This window comes from Nyctereutes procyonoides, unplaced genomic scaffold (genome assembly GCF_905146905.1).
Source record: "Nyctereutes procyonoides isolate TBG_1078 unplaced genomic scaffold, NYPRO_anot_genome, whole genome shotgun sequence".
Lineage (NCBI taxonomy): Eukaryota > Metazoa > Chordata > Mammalia > Carnivora > Canidae > Nyctereutes > Nyctereutes procyonoides.
This window is the reverse complement of record NW_026575144.1, coordinates 15,213,418-15,233,332: the sequence shown is the minus strand read 5'-3', so window position 1 is coordinate 15,233,332 and position 19,915 is coordinate 15,213,418. Positions and strand designations below refer to the sequence as shown.

Below are 19,915 nucleotides of genomic sequence, written 5' to 3'. Positions count from 1 at the left end.
TTCCAAAATAGCTATATGAATCAAAACAGGTAATAGATCATTTATATATATAATACCCTATTTATTTGTGTAACTGTGTCTGTGTCTTATGTACATTTAAAAATCAGGAATAACATATATTTCTGCATATTTTATAATATTTTATGCCAACCTGGCATCTGGTGCTTTTAGGAAGTGGGATTGAAATGATTTCCTCAGTAATTGTCATGCCTAAATATTCATGTTAATTTTCATTATTTTAATTTCTGGAAAATAGGCACTAATTATAAGCACAATTTTTAGGTTTCACACGTCTTTAATATTGCTAAAGTTGCAGTGTGCCTTGTAATGAATGTTGTCTAGTTAGCACTGGCAGCAGGCTGCCCTCGGTGAGGGAGTTGTTCCTCATGAGGGGACTTGGTCATGGCTGTTCATATCAGCATTTCAGTTGAGTTATATGCATCATAGGGACTATACCTGATGAGTTTTAAATGTTTCCAAGTTTAAACTATTTCCAGTTTGGGAAACTTCCTGCTGATCTGTCTGGTAAGTTCAGGAAAGTTCCAGCATCGAAACTTACAGAATGATGGCAGCATCTTTGGAAGAAATCCCAGGAACAGTAGTAGTGTAGCACTCTTAAAAAATGGTGCATGGTGGGTGGGTCTTAATGGCCTACAAGATGATATTGTATGAAACATTCTAAGTGATAAGAAGATATTGTGTTATACTTTAACTGGCAGTTATTTGTTTTAATGGTGCACTAAATAATTATGTACCTTAAAATCAGTGACAAATTAGGTGAAATAAGTAAATAAAATTGGATAACAATAGCTTGAATATAAATAAGTTTATATATTATGTAAATATTATATATACTTAGTTTTTTTTTAATTTTTTAAGAATTTTTTTAAAAATTTTTAAAATTTATTTATGATAGTCACAGAGACAGAGAGAGAGAGAGAGAGGCAGAGACACAGGCAGAGGGAGAAGCAGGCTCCATGCACGAGGAGCCCGATGTGGGATTCGATCCCGGGTCTCCAGGATTGCGCCCTGGGCCAAAGGCAGGCGCCAAACCGCTGCGCCACCCAGGGATCCCTATATACTTAGTTTTATTGTAATTTTAAATTATTTGATTTATTGAACAATTTTACCTTATGAAAACTTCACAAAGGGTCAATATTTATATAAGAGAGGATATTGCTACATTTTGGGATAATGAGTAATGTAACTTTTATTTTTTATGTTTTTTCCTAGTGATCCAACAGTATTAAAAGTAATGATCTTTGTTATGCTACAGAGGGAATTGTTATGGTAATAATACCTAGAATTCTGATGGGAATCCAGGACTAAACCATCAGGTCCAAGAATGAATAGGAACAAAAGTAGTATTAGGAATTTCTTTCGTCTCTCCCTTTCATGTTTATCTGCTTCCCTTTGCATCCTAGTGGTTCATTTTCACCCAGGTGGCTTCTGAGCCTTAACTACCTCATAATGACTATGAAGGCCATCTCTCTAGTGACTTTTTGGCTCATCAACTATGTCCCTTAATTCAAATTCCCATGAAGCACAAAGAGCCTGATTGGCCAGATGCCTCTTTGCAAGCTGCATCATACAAGTCACATCTGGCAGCCAGATGTTTGTTGGCTGCTAAATCAGGTGTGCTTCAGTTGATTAGGGCTCAGAGGATGACCTTGCTCCCTGGCAATAGGCACAGTCCTATGGTCCACTGCCTTCTCAGCAGCGGGGGAGGAGGTAGCACCCCCCTCGCCAAAGTGGATGAAGAAAGACTGACTCCATAATGTATATCTTAATTTAATCTCTCCAAGTTAAAAATTTTAATGCTGGGTGTTTCAAAATTACTTTTAGCCCTAAGATGAAATTCTTTGGGAATTTTATTGTTCATGATTTTTCCTTTCTAAATAGTTAACTTTTTTCTTTATATTGATGTTTTTCCTCTCTTCTGTCTGCTTTATCTCATTACTTTCCTTGATCCTAAAACGTCACAATACCCTTTGATTTAAATGTACAGTAAGAAATGAAGTGATGTAACTTCAGCTGCTGGAATTCTTCAATTTTCATTTACCTAATGGTAAATCCCTTTTCTCTCCATTAACTGAACTCTGGTTGTTGTGGGGGAGGGTGTACCACTCACTGATTGTCAGTTCCAGAAAGAGTGTATATTTTTAAAAGATCATTCATATTTATAAATCATGGAGAGCAAGAATATTTTATAAGTAATGGGTTTATTTTTATTCTATGATGAGGCTATTTAAGAAGGTCAAGATCTACCTTAACTGCCACCACTCACTAGTGTATCTTATATCTAGGTACTTTCACTCCCTGTTCTTGGTTATTCTCAGGGAGTACCACACTCAGGAGTAATTTCTGCCATGTAAGAATATTTAAGGAGCACCTAACTAGATCAGAACTATGTCTGAAAATATTATAGCGTTAAATACCAGTGATCAATAATTTAAAGTCAGTCTTTGATTAAAAACAAACAGCCTTCAAAACACTTAGTTTTAACCATAAATTTTCATTTCTCTAATCTTTTTTTTGCAATATTTATTTTATAGCTCGGTCATGAGCATCGACAGTAACTCATTGGCACGTGAATTTCTGACGGATGTCAACCGGCTTTGCAATGCAGTGGTCCAGAGGGTGGAGGCCAGGGAGGAAGAAGAGGAGGAGACACACATGGCTACCCTTGGACAATACCTTGTCCATGGTCGAGGATTTCTATTACTTACCAAGCTAAATTCTATCATTGATCAGGTAACATTTTCATATAAAATAATTTTTTATCAGTATATTATAGTTGATTACAGATGCATAATTTCTGGGTTGCGTAGTTTCTGAGAGTCTCTTTGGGATAAAGTCCTATCTCTCACATCACTCCAATAAGGGAAAGTAACCCCATTTATGAACATTCTGTTTATTTGAATACTTTTCAAAATGTCTGGAATGTCTTAGGATTTTAAATGGCCTTTCTTCTAAAATGATTTCATATATATTATGTTTTTTATCCTAATATCAGTATGAGATAACTATGATTATTAATAGAGACATAAGATTATGATTCAGAAAAACATTTGCACTTTCAAGAAGTGTCGGGTATGCTTTTGAAAGGTTTAGTGTAATTATATTTAGAGAGCTTACTAATTCTGGGGTGAAAGTAGACAATCCTTAAACCAATAAATATTGGGTCCTTTAGCTTGTATACATCCAGTTTTTTATACCTCATTGTGTGTGCTTAAAATATGGTCTGAACAGAAAGTATTTTGCTGTTTCCTTATTACAGAATTAACAGAATTCTAAAGTTAGTTGGGAAATAGAGATGCCATCCAACCTTCTTTTTTGGATGAAAACTGAGATGCAGGGCAACCTGGGTGGCTCAGCCCTGGGTGGGCGTGATCCTGGGGACCCGGGATCCAGTCCCACGTCAAGCTCCCTGCATGGAGCCTGCTTCTCGCTCTGCCTGTGTCTCTGCCTTCTCTCTCTGTGTCTCTCATGAACAAATAAATAAAATCTTTAAAAAAAAACAAAAACAAAAGAAGACTGAGAAGCAGAACATTAACTAACTCAGACAGGGTTAACTTGTAGCCCAAACATGATTTATGTCTTTACTTCATTTTAGTAAAAAAACAAATATGTATTTTATGAAAGAAAAATTATATTGTCTGCTTTCAGGGGACTAATTAATGTAGTTAGATAATATTTCAATTAACTTGAAAAGATGATAAGGTCTCTGTAGCACCAATATGACAGACATTTTTCAACACTTACCAATGTTACTGGCTTTATTTTTTTTTATTTTTTTATTTTTAAAGATTTTATTTATTTATCCATGAGAGAGAGAGAGAGAGAGAGAGAGAGAGAGAGAGGCAGCGACACAGGCAGAGGGAGAAGCAGGCTCCATGCAGGGAGCCCGATGTGGGACTCGATCCCAGGTCTCCAGGATTATGCCCTGGGCCAAAGGCAGATGCCCAACTGCTGAGCCACCCAGGCGTCCCTGTTACTGGCTTTAGGTAGAAATTTAACTATGTTGAAATTTCTTTGCTATCAAGGCATTTTGCTAATGATAATGCAGAAACTAAAATTAAACAATGTCTCTGTTTTTACTCTACACTGAGGAACCTCACAAATAAATATCAGGGAGTATTTGTTCATCGTGGTGTCTACCTGTCATGAAATTGTCCAGAATATTTTCCAAAATAGTATGTATTGTTACTCCTTTTCATGAATGTTCTTTATTAAATGTGTGACTACATGTAATTTAGTTTTTATGTTTTGTATGACTTTTCCATAAATGAATGTTAAATTTAGAAAAAATGATTTGTTAGATCATGTATAGTGATTTTTATTTCAAAATTTTGATGACTTAGTAAGCATATCATGCTCTGTTCATTTTCTTCGCCTACATTAGAACGTTTCAGTGCTCTTTTTTTTTTCTTTTTTGGGATATCCTATAAATAGCATCAGAAATATCAAATACCCAGGAATAAATCTAATAAAATATGTACAGATTTCTGTACATAATCCTATAAAACGTTGTTGAGAGGAACTAAAGACAATCCAAATAAATACATAGTTTTTTTTGTGTTGGAAAAATCAGTATTGTAAGGATACTTGTTTCCTCCAAATTGATGTATAGATTCCAGTGCAGTCCTAATCAAAATCTCAGTAGGTTTTTTTTTAATTAAAGCTGTAGATGTTAAGATATAACCCGTATATCATAGAACTTACCCGTTTCATATGTACAGCTCAGTGGTTTTAGCACAATTACAGATATGTGCAACTGTCACCATATTCAATTTTAGAACCTTTTCATCACCTCAAACAGGGACCTGTAGCTGTCATTCCCCAGCCCTCCTATCCCCCTCAGCCCTAAGCAGACACTAATCTACTTTGTTTCTATAGATTATATACTTTAAGTCATGAAATACCTTAAATATATTATTAAATGACTAAAATCATTCAAGTTATAATTGCAACAATATTTTTTACTAGGGTAAAATCTTGTAATATCTTGTATTCCCTCTTCCTCAGTCATTCACCTTTGGAATATCTGTAGCAATGATAGTATGAATTGTAGAAGTAGAGAGCAAATAAATAACCATTTAAAAAATAGGGCTTATTGACATTTAATTATTTAAACCAGGAAATGGAGATCCCTGGGTAGCGCAGCGGTTTAGCGCCTGCCTTTGGCCAAGGGCGCGATCCTGGAGACCCAGGATCGAATCCCACGTCGGGCTCCCAGTGCATGGAGCCTGCTTCTCCCTCTGCCTATGTCTCTGCCTCTCTCTCTCTCTCTCTCTCTCTCTCTCTGTGTGTGTGACTATCATAAATAAATAAAAATTTAAAAAAATAAACCAGGAAATGGATGATGATAATTTGGGTCTTTAAGGGGAATTTAATTGTGTAGGTTCAATCACTTAGGGTGGAATCAAAACGGTAGGTTCAAAGCTGTGCATTTCAAGAGGAACTTCAGCTTCTATATCTGTGCTTCTCATGAATAGGAGCACTTCTTGGGTACTCTGAGCAAGAGGGAAATTAAGCCCCTACCCTTCCACTTTTGTGCACGGACTTTATTAATAGATATTTGGTGGAAATAATGAAACAGACTTTTTATTGCTATATATTTACATGTAGTGAATACACAAATGTAAAATGTATGGTTGGATGAGTTTTGACAGTTACAAACACCTGTGTAACCACAGCCTCAATCAAAGTTTAGAACATTTCTACTCTAGAAAAAGGTTTTCACGCCCCTTTTCAGGCAGCCTTCCCCTTTCCCGACTGCAACACAACCACAATTCTAATTTCTAACATCTAAGTGTAGTGTTGCTTGTTCTAGGATTTCATATAAATGAAACCATGCAGTATGTACTCTTGTGTCCCAAAGCTCTATCCATTATGTGTGACTCAGTAGCTCACCATGTTTTGTTTCTGATCAGTATTTTGTTGTATGGATATATCACAATTTGTTTGACTGTTCACCTGTTGTTAAACCATTTGGCTTTTGTTTCCATTTGGCTATTATGAATAAAGCTGCTGTGAACATTCTTTAAAAAGTCTTTGTGTGAATATATTTTCATTTTTCCTGTTTAAATATCTAGGCATTCAATTGTTGTATCAAAGGGTAGGTGTTTACCAGAAAGTACCAAACTGTTTTTTCAAGGTGGTTGTGCCATTTTTCATTCTTACCAACAATGTAGGAGAATTCTAGGTGTTCTACATCTTCTCTGATATTTGACATTGTCAATCTTTTTATTATTAGCCATCCTAAGTGAATATGAAGTAGTATCTCACTGATTTTAATTTACATTTCTCTAAAAACTAATGATGCTGAGCACTATTTTATGTGTTCATTGGTTGTTTGTACATCTTCCATTGTGAATGTCTATTTAAGTTTTGTGCCCATTTAAAAAGTCAGGTTATTTGCTTAATGTCCAGTTACAGCTTATTTTAAATGTATTCTGGATACAAGTCTTTGTTGGATTACAAGTATGTTCTTTGTGGCCTTTTCAATTCTTAACAATGCCTTTAGAACAGCAGACTTTTTGTGTGAATATTGTGTTTTGTATTCTTTCTAGGAAATCCTTATCTTGCATCCCATTGTGGCAAAGATGTCCTGTGTTGAATTTTTCCTAGAAGCTTTTTAATTAGTATTTTTATTTTTAGGTCTGTAACACACATTGAAATAATGTTTGTGTATGGCATGAGGCAGGAGCTACGAGCTACGGTTCCTTCCTCCTCCTCCTCCCCACACAGTAACCATGTTGTTAAAACCTCTGGGTTTTTCTTAGATTTCTTTTATCAGAATGAGGGAGTTCTCATCTATTCCCAACCTGTTAAAATGTTTATCCTGAATACATATTAGATTTTGTCAAATACCTTTGCTGAATCTATTGAGACTATCATATTTTTTTATCCTATTAATGTGGGTGAATTACATGATGGTTTCTAAATGTTGAAACCATCATTTGTACTCCTGGGATAAAACCCATTTGGTCATGATTTATTATATAGACAAATTAATCTGTCTATTCTTTAGAAAAAAAATACTCTCCTTGAATAGGAAATATATGTTCTTTTCAATGGTTAAAGATGTCATGGTTGAAGTTTATATGCAGAACTTTACAGGTTTTTTGAAAGAAAATTTGTCCAGCCCAAAAGTAAGAGTTATCTTAGATTTTAATCTTGGCACCAGTATCAATGAGATGGGTGACTTCAGTTCATGATCTAACTGCTTCATATCTGTGTATCCTCATCAGGAACAATTTAAATACATTAAGTTGAATGACTTAATATATAAAAAAGTATTTGTTTTCATATAACATTTGATAATAATAGTTTCAGATTTTTCCTATACCCTGGTTATAGATATACATAGCTTAATTCTGATATAATAAATAGAAAATCACAGTAATTTATTACTAACGTGTGATAAATACTACTGTTTAAACTTCAATATATAAATTTCTATACCTGTTCACACTTTATGAATGTTCTATAAAATTGTTACTTATTTTGCTGAGTAAAATATGCAGTTTTATTGGAGGAGGTTATACATTTATGAACAAAACATTATTTAAAAATTATAATAGGTTTCTTTTCTGAGCTATTTTCTGTGTAAGAGAGTACTTTTTTCTTCTTTCGTTTTTGTAGTATTATCACTTTAATATATAGTACTACATAAATGGCCTATCATTATAAAATATAAAATAAGTATAATAGAAAAATAGCAGACCTTTAGAAGTGTGCTACAGAGTTCTTTCACTGGTTTATTCAGTGGGCCATTAAGTTCCTACTAAATGCCAGCACTTCTGCTAGATGCAGAGATGAAAGAACAGAGACTGTCCTTACCAGGAGCTCTTAGCTTTTGAAGAGACAGACAGATTGAAGAAAGGCAATGATGACAAAATGGTGTGAAAGTATTTGGGGGGGAGCACAGAGGAGAGGGCCATAAGGAAATGCTTCTTAGAGAAATTGGCATCTCTAAATAGGAATTAGCAATGTTAAAAGGGAGGAAGCATTAGTCCGGGGGAACTGCAAAATGCGGACCTTGGAGGCCAGAGAAGAAAGAACTTTCAGTAACCTGAAAGTAATAGTTTAGTGGGGTTGGAGCAAAGGCTGCATGTGTGGTTTTGGCTGGAAGGCAGAGGCCGTATGATGGCAAGCCTTGAATACCGTATTAAGTTGAGTAAAGGTATTATAATAAGTGAACTTCAGTTTGCTACTCTAGTTCTACAGATTCTGTTTACACATGTGGCAAGATCTATTTGTTTGTGATTAGTTTGGCAGGAATGAGGGAGTAGGGAGATGCTGGTTTTCCTACTTCGAGGAGGGACAGTATCATTTTGGCCACTAGATGGTGGAGCTATCCTCAGGGAGTAGGTAATCTGGTGAGATATCTCTCTTCATACCCAGGTTAATAGGAGCAATGAGTATATCAATTTATTGCCATATAACAGACCACATTCCAAAAACTTAGTAGCATAAAACGGTAACAATTTCTTTGCTCATGTTTCTGTGAGTTGGCAGCTCAGGTAGGCTTAGCTGGGATCGCCGCCTCCGCTTCTTGTGGTGTCAGCTGGGCTTATCTCTGAATGTGCGGTCTGTTGGATGGGGCTGTCAGCCAGGCTACCTCAGTTCTCATCCACATGGCTTCTCCTATTTTTGTAGATGAGGCTCAGCTTCTTTACATGGTTCTAGAAGCATTCCAAGAGGGGAGCAGAGAGGCTGCAAGGTGTCTGTCACTTTAACATCATTTATGCCACATTCTGTCGGTCAAAGCAAGTCACAAGGCCAGCATAGAATAAAGGGATGGTAACATAGACTCCATCATTTCAGGAGAAGATAATTGGTGGCCATATTTTATCTACCGTAGTCTCTTCCCTGGCCGCAACCTTTAGCATTCTTCCCACATCCCCTCTCCCACATGACTCTCAGAGTATCATTGCATTCTGGCTTCAGGCTTGAACTTCCTGATTTCATGTTATGCAGCAGTTCTGGATGCAGATGAGGTTTCCAGGTGTAGTGCTCTGGTTACAACTCTTCTTGATGGAGAGACTTATGAACATAAAAGCCACACTCACCCTGGGTAGGGACAAGTTAATCACACTAGATGCACGTATTCAAAAAGGAGAGTGACTGGAGGCATGTAGCAGTCACTGATCCACTGAACTCCTGGCAGGCACATATTGTTGGTCCCCCTCTATTCTTGGAGCAGGGAATGTTTTTCTTCTGTGGTAGTGCTTCCCTAATCCATGGTTCTCCAGGGCTCTTGGCTCCACCCTCCAACACATCTTCTCTTTTCCTTAAGAGACAGTTTATAATATGCAGCTTTCTGACCCTGCTTCACACCTGTAGAAAAGTGGGGACCCAGTGGTCTCTATTCATTTTGAATTATCTCTGTTCCTTTTAGTCCAAGCTGTTGGTATTTTTTAATAATACAACTTTCTTTAAAAATGTTATGGGTTTCCTCTGAATTTTAATGGGGTCCCCCACATCCCCCAAAAGCACATCTATAATTGTTTTTGAGACAGACCTCTCTACTTTAGGAATGTAAAGCTTGTGTGAAATAATGCCTACAAGATTCTTAATAATACTTTTATCTAGCTTATAGGATTTACTAATTACCACCTAAAGTCTTTCTGGAGTCCTAAGAAAGAGTAATACAGCCATTTTATAACCCTGCTCTGCTGAGAGGGGAGGAGGAAAGGCAACAGGGACTGGTTGGGCAAACTGTGGCCTGCAGACCAAAATTCTGCTGCCAGTAATATGTTCTTGGACAGCCCACAAGCTGAGAATAGTTTTTGAATTTTTATTTTTTAAAAATATTTTATCTATTTATTTGACAGAGCACAAGCAGGGAGAGAAGCAAGCAGAGAGAGAGAGAGAGAGAGAGAGAGAGAGAAGCAGGCTCCCCACTGAGCAGGAAGCCTGATATGGGGCTCGATTCTAGGACCCTGAAATTATGACCTAAATGGAAGGCAGGTGCTTAACCAACTGAGCCACCCAGGAGCCTCTAGTTTTTGCTTTAAAAAAAAAAAAAAGATTTTATTTATTCATGAGAGACAGAGAGAGGCAGAGATACAGGCAGAGGGAGAAGCAGGCTCCATGCAGGGAGCCCGACGTGGGACTCGACCCCCAGTCTCCAGGATCACGCCCTGGGCCAAAGGCAGGCGCCAAACTGCTGAGCCACCCAGGCTGCCCTAGTTTTTGCATTTTTGGGGAGTTGTTAAAAGAAGAATATACAGCAGAGACCACGTGTGATTCAAAAAGCCTAACCTGGGGACACCTGGGGGGCTCAGTTGTTGAGCATCTGCCTTTGGCTCAGAACGTTATCCCAGAGTCCTGGGCTTGAGTTCCACATCGAGCTCCTTGCATGGAGCCTGCTTCTCCCTATGCCTGTCTCTGCCTCTTTCTCTGTGTCTCTCATGAATAAATAGATAAAATCTTTTTTTTTTTTTAAAGCCTAAGATGTTACTCTCTGGCTGTTTGCAAAAAAAAGATTGCAATCCCTGTTATCATCTAAGAAAAACTGTGCGTATAATGTTTGACATCAGTGGGAAAAAGCAGTACATTTAGCTATACTGAGACATCAGAAATGTTTGACAAAATTAATCCATTCTTAACAAAACTTTGAAGAATAGATTAGGAATAGAGGGTGTTATATACAAAGAATAGAAAAACTAAAAAACTAATAATATTTTTTAGGAAGAAGCTCTACAATAAGAATAGCTCTTTATGACTATTTCTGTGTGATATCATTAGTTTTAAAAACATGCAATAGTAAAGTGGATCATGAAAGTAATGACAGCTAAAATGTGGGAAGGATGAAGAAATGAAAATACCATTTTTAAAGCAATATAGACAGGAAAACCCAAAAGGTCATTGTTTCATTTAGCCATAGCTATATAGCTAGAAAATACAAGAAAAATTCTGTTTATGGTATTAATGAAGAAATGTTCTTATATATATGTGTATATACACATGTACATTAGAAGTAATTATAAAATTCTGAGAGAAGAAATAAAAGACTTAAGAGGTAAAGGACTTGTATTTCTGTTTACATCTGGGACATTAAATTTAATTAGCATGTCAAAATGCTGATTTAAAGTAATAACGTTAATACCAATTAGTTTAACTTCAGTAGTCTTCTATCACATTCTGATGGAAGTGCTAAGCACTAAACAGCCTGTCATCCTGAGGTCCTCAAACCCCACTGATCTGTTACCAACCTGCCTTTACACCCCCGGACACTGTCTGCCTTGTGTCTCAGCCTTTTCCACTGATTCATTTGCCCTTTATCTCCCATCCTAACACTATTACTTCTGGATGACTAGGGTAGGCAATGAATATTCCTGTCTAAACTAAACACTTGAATTGTGGAAGAAACAGTACCTGACACTTGGTAGGTACCTAAAATATGTTTCTTCAGTTGAGCTAACAAATTACACCTGAATGAGCGATTTTGCTGTGTATTATTGCTGTGGGGAATTTAAAAAGGCATGTTGTATGTAGTCCTTTTCCCTGCAGAAGGGGAGACATAAAAATGTAAGTATTAAATGAGGTGTGGTGTGATTTCTATCGATTGGACAGTCTAGGAATAGCCAGGAAATCCATCTGTTTATGGCATATACTGCCAGATATGGCATATTGAGAACTTTCTCCTTGTTGACATGAGGTAACATCCCATTCCTCTGGACACAGCAACTGATTAGGAACTTGGGAGAGGAAAACCAGAACTTTGTTTGAAATGGAGGAGTGCAAGCTCTAGTTTGCCAGGATGCCTGCAAATAAGAGAAAAAGATTTTATGACTTGCAAAGGGATAGAATTACATGTGTGATTTCTTTGAAACTTGAAAGAATAATCTGGAAACATGTAGTACCTAAAAAAAAGTAATAGATCCAGAGATTTATCAAGGGCTTCCCCAGTGATGAATTGTTTAGAAATCATTGTGATTGAATAAAGTCAAGAGTCATTCACTCACTGTTATATTGGGCCATGGGGCGGCGAGTGATGTTCTCCTTGGGACTGCAATTCCAGCAGAGGTGGCAAAAACCAAAATCCTACACTTCAATCTCATTCTTTTTGAAAGGCCCATGGTTTCCAAAAAATAATCCATTTGGTGAAATGGGGGCAAAGGCATGAAGTCCTGAGTAGGGGTGGGGAGGACAGTCAAGTTGGGTTGATGTGGGAGAAAAAGCTTCACTAAAGAGGTTTTGCTGGGGTGGGCCTCAAAAGGATCCTTTAGCTAAGTGGGAACGGGTGAGAGAAGTTGCAGACCATGCGTCACGCAGAGGCTGGGAGGCAGGAATGCCAATTCGCATAGCAGTGATGATTTGCCAGTGTACTGTCGTGGAGCAAGGGCTATGGCACTTCACACACTCTTAAGGTTTCTGCAAGCTCTGTTAGAATGTTATTAGTTCATCAACCAAAGGTAAAGACTCAGACCAGGAGGACTCTACAGGAGTAGAGTAAAAAATGTAAAATTTGTTTACATTTTTTAAAAGACCATATACATTTGGCTGGCATCTTTAAAAATGTCAAGGTGCATACTGACTATGAGGTGTACATGGAAATGTTATCCAGACCTCTTTAGTCTTCCTAATTTTGAAGTAAAGCACATGGAAATAGGCTCCTTGGAAATAATTTGATTTTGCATCCAGAATTTAAAGTCATTCGTGCAGATAACATTTAACATCCAACTCTTTACTAGGTATTGGGTGTCAGGAAAGAGAGGTGACCGCTAAGGACTAGGGCCTGGGCTCGGGAGTCCATGCTCTGAGAGAGGACTGGGAAATGTGTTTGTAAAAGTTTCTCATCATATTTAGAGATAAATCCAAACTCCTTTGCATGGCCCACAGGCCACATGAGATCTGACACTGTCCACCTTACCATCTATGCCCTCCAGTCTCATCTCCTGGCACTCTCCCCCTTGCTACTCCAGCCACACTGGTCTGCTTGCTGTTCTGTGAAATAACCAAGCCCATTCCTGACCCTCTATATACAAATATAGGAGCTCCTTTTCTGCAAATCTTTGCACGGATTCCTTCTTCTCTTTAAGTATCTGCTTAAGTGGCCCATCCTGAACAGCCTATCTAAATGTCAGTTTATAATCCCTGTCCTGTTTAATTTTCTTCATAGCATAGCATTCTGTCTGAAATTTTATTATTCATACCCATTCTTTTCCAGCTCCTCTGCTAGAGTATCAGCTTTATGAGAGGGTGAATTGTCTCCCTTGTTCACCACTCCATCCAGAGTGTCTGGCATTCAGACATTAACAATTCAGCAAGTTATTTGCTGTACTAGAAATCAATCAGGAACATGATATCTAACTTGCCCGAGGGGGGGATTAGAGAAGTCACTCCACAGAGGAACTTGCCTGAAGAATGAGTAGGCATTGGGAAGATGGGAGGATGGTGGTAGAGAATTGCAAGAGCAATGCCTGTAAGGAAGATGTATTGGGGGTACAGGCCTGTGGTTTTGTAGGACATGGGGATGGGTCAGGGTTGGTGGTGGGAGCTGAAACTGGATAAATCAATAGGAATCACATCATGAAGGGTCTTCAAAGCCTGAAAAGAAGTTCAGATTTTTACTTTTGAAGTTATTTTCAGCCTTTTCATAACCAGAGCACTAGAAGGAATAGTCTGAATGCCATATCCCTGCTTTCTCATTCCCTTTCAACTCTGAAGCCCACTGCCCACTTTCAACTCTGTACCCTTATCACTACATTAACACTGAGGTTGTTAAGGTAGCCAGTGGCCCTCTACTTGACGAGTGTTTTTCTGCCATCATCTTACCAGCTAAAGAACAACAGCTCTTGACCTAGTTGACTTTCTTCTTTACTGAACTGCTCTTTTCCCTTGATTTCTCTGGTTCTTCATCTCTGGGGAAGTACTTCTCGGCTTCCTTGGCAGGCTTCTCTCCAGCACTACCATTCTTCATTCTTGAAGTGTTGCTCTCCAGAGCGCCATTCCTATCCATCCTCATGTCATTCTGCATTCCATCCTTAGGAAATCTCCTGTGTCCTTGACTTCTGCCCCAGTGACTCCCAAGTCTTTTTATGTACTTTACATCTCTTTCTTAAGGTCCAGATCTATATATCCAACTGTTGACTAAAAAGCTCTCCCCATTTTAATATCCCATAGACACCTCAAACTTAACATGTCCAAACAGTGGATCATCATCTCTATCCCTACCTAGTACCAGTCTTAAATTTCCTATCTTGTGAAGACATGTATCAGTCACCTTGTTGCCTAAACCAGAATTCTTTAAGTTCTTCTGGATCTTTCTTTTTTCCTTCCCTTCCACTCCATAGATAATCAACTGCAAGGCATTTCAGTTCTTCCTTGCAATTTCTCAAGTATGTCTCCTTTTCAATTTTACTGTAGAGCACTTCCGTTTATCATTATCTCTCATCTGGATTATTGTTTCCCTGCCTCTAACACTGGTCAGTCCCTTTCTCTCCCCACCCAATTCTGTCCTCTATACAATGTGGTCTTTCTAACAAGCAAATTGGATTATATTATTCTGCCTTCCTCCCTACTAACTGAAGTGAGGAACTGAAACTTGATTTGTCATGAATTCCTTGACCACTCATGTCCCCAGTGCCCCAAACTAGCTCTCTAGCTGCAGTCCCACTTCCACACTTGTAACTGGTAATGATCGCTCCTTTTTTTGAATTCCTAAACTGAATATCTGTATCACATCTGAGTACTTATACTACATGCCTTCTATTGTTCTTTAACTGTTTGTGTGTATGTATTTTATGAACCAAATGAGGGGACCTTCTCCAGGACCATATCCTCCAGAAAGGGTAATACAGTGAGCACTGTGGACATAGTGTGCAGTCAATACATATTTATTAGATTACTTTCACTAATAAGTCTTTCTCTCTTTATATATATTATTTATTATAACATCAATTTCTCTTTTTAAAATTGTATTCTCTGAGTTTTACGTTTAACTGCATGAAGACTTTGTTTTTCTAGTAGCTTCATGTTATCAGTTTGCTAATTAATAGGGCTTAACTTTTCATTTTCACCTAGTGAATTTGTTTTTTTCATAGGTGAGAAATTCTTGCCATGTGTATGGTGGTGATAACAGCTATTTTGGGAAAAAATCTGCGAGACTGTGCTAAATACCGTCAAATAGTCTTACATTCTTCTGTCATTGGAAAGGTTTATAAATTGAAAAGTACCACAGCTTTAATTGGACTTAAGATAGGTTAATTTGGTTCTTAATTTCTCAAATGCAACCTTTCAAGAAAAAGGATATTTTTGGTTCAATTTCAGACAAGGTACTAGGAATTATGTGTCTCCGAACCTCAGAACATGAAGGATTGCTTTGTTTCTAATACAGGCATTGACATGTAGAGAAGAACTCCTTACTCTACTTCTGTCACTTCTTCCACTGGTATGGAAGATACCTGTTCAAGAAGAAAAGGCAACAGGTATGTTTCTTTTATCACATTACTTGTGTTATCAAAATTCCACCAGGAAAAGAAGTTCCATGGAAAAGTTCCTTCTGTCTTAATAGTTGATACAGAACTGTGTATATTAGCATGATACTTGACATGAGAAATTGTTTAGGCAAGTGCATTTTTATTTCTGCTAATAATACAAAAACCATGGTGCTTCATAGGGGATTACTCAAATGTAATGATTATCAGAAAATATATGAAGAACCAGAACACTTAGTAGAAGGAGTAAATCTAGGTGTGTGACCCCATCAGAGAAATGGATAGTGGAAAGTATGAAGAAAGAAATAAAAGCTCCTTTGCTTATTTTAAAGACTGCTTTCTATTACTAGTACTCTACCAGTGACTTTTGCAATTTGTTTTTTATAATGTTCTTTGAAGGGATTAATTTGAAGTAATATTTTGTTTCAAGACTGGGTAGAATTATTACACTGAAGGTCAATATATACCTTTAGTTTTTGATTTGAAAACAATTTTTTAATTACACACACACCCCCACACACATCATAATAAATATATGAAACTTAGTTTAATCGTTTCAGTGGAAGAATTAACAGTTTAACAATTTTCCCCTTAACCATTTCTGGGATATGTGAATTGTGAGATGTTTAATGATCTCTCAGGTTAAACATAAATCCTCCTATATTGTATTTTAATGCCATATGTGACATTTTAATACATTTCTGATACAAAGCTCTCTTTTTAGGGGATTATCTAAGGCCTTGTAATGTTTAACTCTCTGCTCTCAGTTTCTTCTGAATTTGTAGAATTCACAAATTGTTTATCAGTTAAGATATCTGACTGGTGTTCTTTTGGGAAAGTTATCTTCATTGCCTGATGCTTTTGTATAGGTAGAATTTGTCAGACTCCTTTTAATTTTTCCCCTTCCTCTCTTAATTAAGGCACAGATCTTTTATTTATAGATTGTTATTTATACATTCTAAATTGCAACTATATTTTTCATGTAGATCTTACTATATACTATTGCAAGGGGAAAGACCAATTTTATTAACTTTTGAATTAGTAAGGAGCATTTATTAATTTCCCCAAGAAGTAGATATTGCATGCAGGCCACATGTCAGGCCCAAGGTTGAAATAGAGGATGAAACAGAGATGCCTGCATCTAGTTCAATGTGTGGTACATTCAGTAAATATTTTGAATAAGGAACTGTTTTAACCTTAATCTTAGAGAACAGTTGGTATCTATTATATGATTTTAAAATAATTTTGGAAAATCTTAAAGTTCTTAAGTCATGTCAGGGATATAAACTAAATGCTATTTTTGAGAATATAATATACTCCTGTTTCTTTTTTTTTTAAGATTTTATTTATTAATTCATGAGAGACACACACACACACACACACACAGAGAGAGAGAGAGAGAGAGAGAGAGAGAGGCAGAGACACAGGCAGAGGGAGAAGCAGGCTCCATGCAGGGAACCCGATGCGGGACTTGATCCCGGGACTCCGGGATCACGCCCTGGGCTGAAGGCAGGTGCTAAACCGCTGAGCCACCCAGGGATCCCCTACACTCCTATTTCTTAATCAGTGGAAGTATTGGAGGAGATTATTAGTAAAATGGTGCAAATAGTAATACTAAATCCTAGATAATCTATGGTCTCATGTTGGTGTCAGAGTGCAGTATATGGTATTAAATCAGATTTACTTCCCTTGTTTTGTTCTCCTTTGTTGTTTTCAAAATCAGTTTGTATCCTTTGAACTAATGCTACCTGGTACTTAGCATGAGAAGAATAAGTGTGTGATAGAGGCATCTGGGTGGCTCAGTCAGTTAAGTGTCTGTCTTCAGCTCAGGTCATGATCTTGGGGTCCTGGGTCCTGGGATTGGGCTCCCTGCTCAGCAAGGAGTCTGCTTCTCCATCTCCTCTGCTCCTCCTTCCTGCTTGTGTTCTCTCTCTCTCTCTCTCTCTCTCAAATAAATAAAATCTTAAAAAAAAAAAAAGTGTAGAGGGAAGTGATCCAGAGACATAACAAATAGCTAAAAGAAATCAGCCCCAGTAAAAATAAACTGAGGAGAAGCTCCTAAAGTGGAAGATAAGTAAGAGAGTAATCACCTAGACAAATAGATTTTGAAAACATATTAAAGTATTATTCTAAATTTCCTTTCTCTATTTTATTAGATTTTAATCTACCATTCTCAGCTGATATCATCCTGACCAAAGAAAAGAACTCAAGTTCACAAAGATCTACTCAGGAAAAATTATATTTAGAAGGAAGTGCCCCATCTGGTCAGGTTTCTGCAAAAGTAAACATTTTTCGAAAAAGCAGACGACAGCATAAAATTACCCACCGCTATTCTATAAGAGATGCAAGAAAGACACGGCTCTCCACCTCAGACTCAGAAGCCAATTCAGATGACAAGAGTGTAGCAATGAGTAAGCACAGAAGACCCCGTCTGCTGCAACATTTTGCAACACAATCTCCTAAAGAGGACCACCTTACAGCTAAACTTGACCGCTTACCAACCAAAGAAGAGATTCCTCCTGACACCATGGCTTTGGAAAATCCCAAGGAGGTTATTCCAAGACTGGAATCAAACACTGACATCCTGAGTGAGCCAGCTGCCTTGTCCATTATCAGTCACATGAATAACTCTCCTTTTGACTTATGTCACGTTTTGTTGTCTTTATTAGAGAAAGTTTGTAAGTTTGACATTACCCTGAATCATAATTCTGCTCTAGCAGCCACTGTCGTGCCCACACTGACTGAGTTTCTAGCAGGCTTTGGGGACTGCTGTAATCTAAGCGACAATTTGGAGAGTCAGATGGTTTCCACAGGTTGGACTGAAGAACCGGTGGCTTTGATTCAACGGATGCTTTTTCGAACAGTTTTGCATCTGATGTCAGTAGATATCAGTACTGAAGAGATGATGCCAGAAAATCTTAGGAAAAATTTAACAGAATTGCTTAGAGCAGCTTTAAAAATTAGAACTTGCCTAGAAAAGCAGCCTGACCCTTTTGCACCAAGACAAAAGAGAACACTACAGGAGGTTCGAGAAGGTTTTGTGTTTTCAAAGTATCGTCATAGAGCCCTTCTTTTGCCTGAGCTACTGGAAGGGGTTCTGCAGATCCTGATCTGCTGTCTTCAAAGTGCAGCTTCGAATCCTTTCTCCTTTAGTCAAGCCATGGATCTGGTTCAGGAATTCATTCAGCACCATGGATTCAATTTGTTTGAAACAGCCGTTCTTCAAATGGAATGGCTGGTTGTAAGAGATGGAGTTCCTACTGAGGCCTCAGAACATTTGAAAGCCCTAATAAGTAGTGTGCTGAAAATAATGAGCACTGTCAAAAAAGTGAAATCAGAGCAACTTCATCATTCAATGTGTACAAGAAAAAGGCACAGACGATGTGAATATTCTCACTTTATGCACCACCACAGAGATCTCTCGGGTCTTCTGGTTTCCGCGTTTAAGAATCAGGTTTCCAAAAACCCATTTGAAGAGACTGCAGATGGAGATGTTTATTATCCCGAGCGGTGCTGCTGTATTGCAGTGTGTGCTCACCAGTGCTTACGCTTACTCCGGCAGGCTTCCCTGAGCAGCACCTGCGTCCAGATTCTGTCAGGTGTTCATAATGTCGGAATATGCTGCTGCATGGACCCCAAATCTGTAATCATTCCTTTGCTCCATGCTTTTAAATTGCCAGTACTGAAACATTTCCAGCAGCAGATATTGAATATCCTTAACAAACTTATTTTGGATCAGTTAGGAGGAGCTGAGAAACCACAAAAAATCAAACAAGCAGCTTGCAATATTTGTACCATTGACCCTGATCAACTAGCCAAATTAGAAGAGACACTGCAGGGAAACTCATGTGATGCTGAACCATCCCCAAATCTATCCAGTCTTTCTTACAGATTTCACGGGATCCTGCCCAGCAGTGGATCTGAAGACTTGCTGTGGAAGTGGGATGCCTTAGAGGCTTATCAGAATTTTGTTTTTGAAGAAGATAGGTTACATAGTATACAGATTGCAAATCACATCTGCAATTTAATCCAGAAAGGCAATGTAGTTGTTCAGTGGAAACTGTATAATTATGTGTTTAATCCTGTGCTCCAACGAGGAGTTGAATTAGCACATCATTGTCAACACCTTAGCATCACTTCAGCTCAGACTCATGTATGTAGCTATCATAACCAGTGTTTGCCTCAGGAAGTGCTTCAGATTTATTTAAAAACTCTGCCTACACTGCTTAAATCAAGGTTTGTATGTGTGCACGTGTGCAGATACTTTTTCTTATTGTGTGCTTTTGAATGTCTTTACCCATGATTCTGCCCTAAGATTTAATTTTAGTGTAACAACAAAAAAAGTTACTCTCCCATGTCAGAATTTGTTTTACTTTTATTGATTGATTGATCTATTTCTGTATTTATTTATTTCATTTTATTGGAGTGGTTATAGAGGAGAGCATTGAGCCATTGATTTT

The 19,915-nt window shown here is 37.7% G+C and overlaps 1 protein-coding gene across 5 annotated transcripts in view; it reads left to right on the top strand.

Annotated features, from left to right (window-relative positions):
• The window catches only part of LYST (lysosomal trafficking regulator), a 175,718-nt gene that overhangs the window by 24,612 nt on the left and 131,191 nt on the right, over window positions 1–19,915 (top strand). For all 5 annotated transcript variants that reach the window (XM_055308713.1, XM_055308716.1, XM_055308715.1 and 2 more), the window contains exons 3-5: window positions 2,556–2,754; window positions 15,356–15,446; window positions 17,612–19,691. In XM_055308713.1, the coding sequence (XP_055164688.1) occupies window positions 2,563–2,754; window positions 15,356–15,446; window positions 17,612–19,691 (2,363 nt within the window). In that variant the 5' untranslated portion in view covers window positions 2,556–2,562. The remainder of the gene's footprint in view (window positions 1–2,555; window positions 2,755–15,355; window positions 15,447–17,611; window positions 19,692–19,915) is intronic.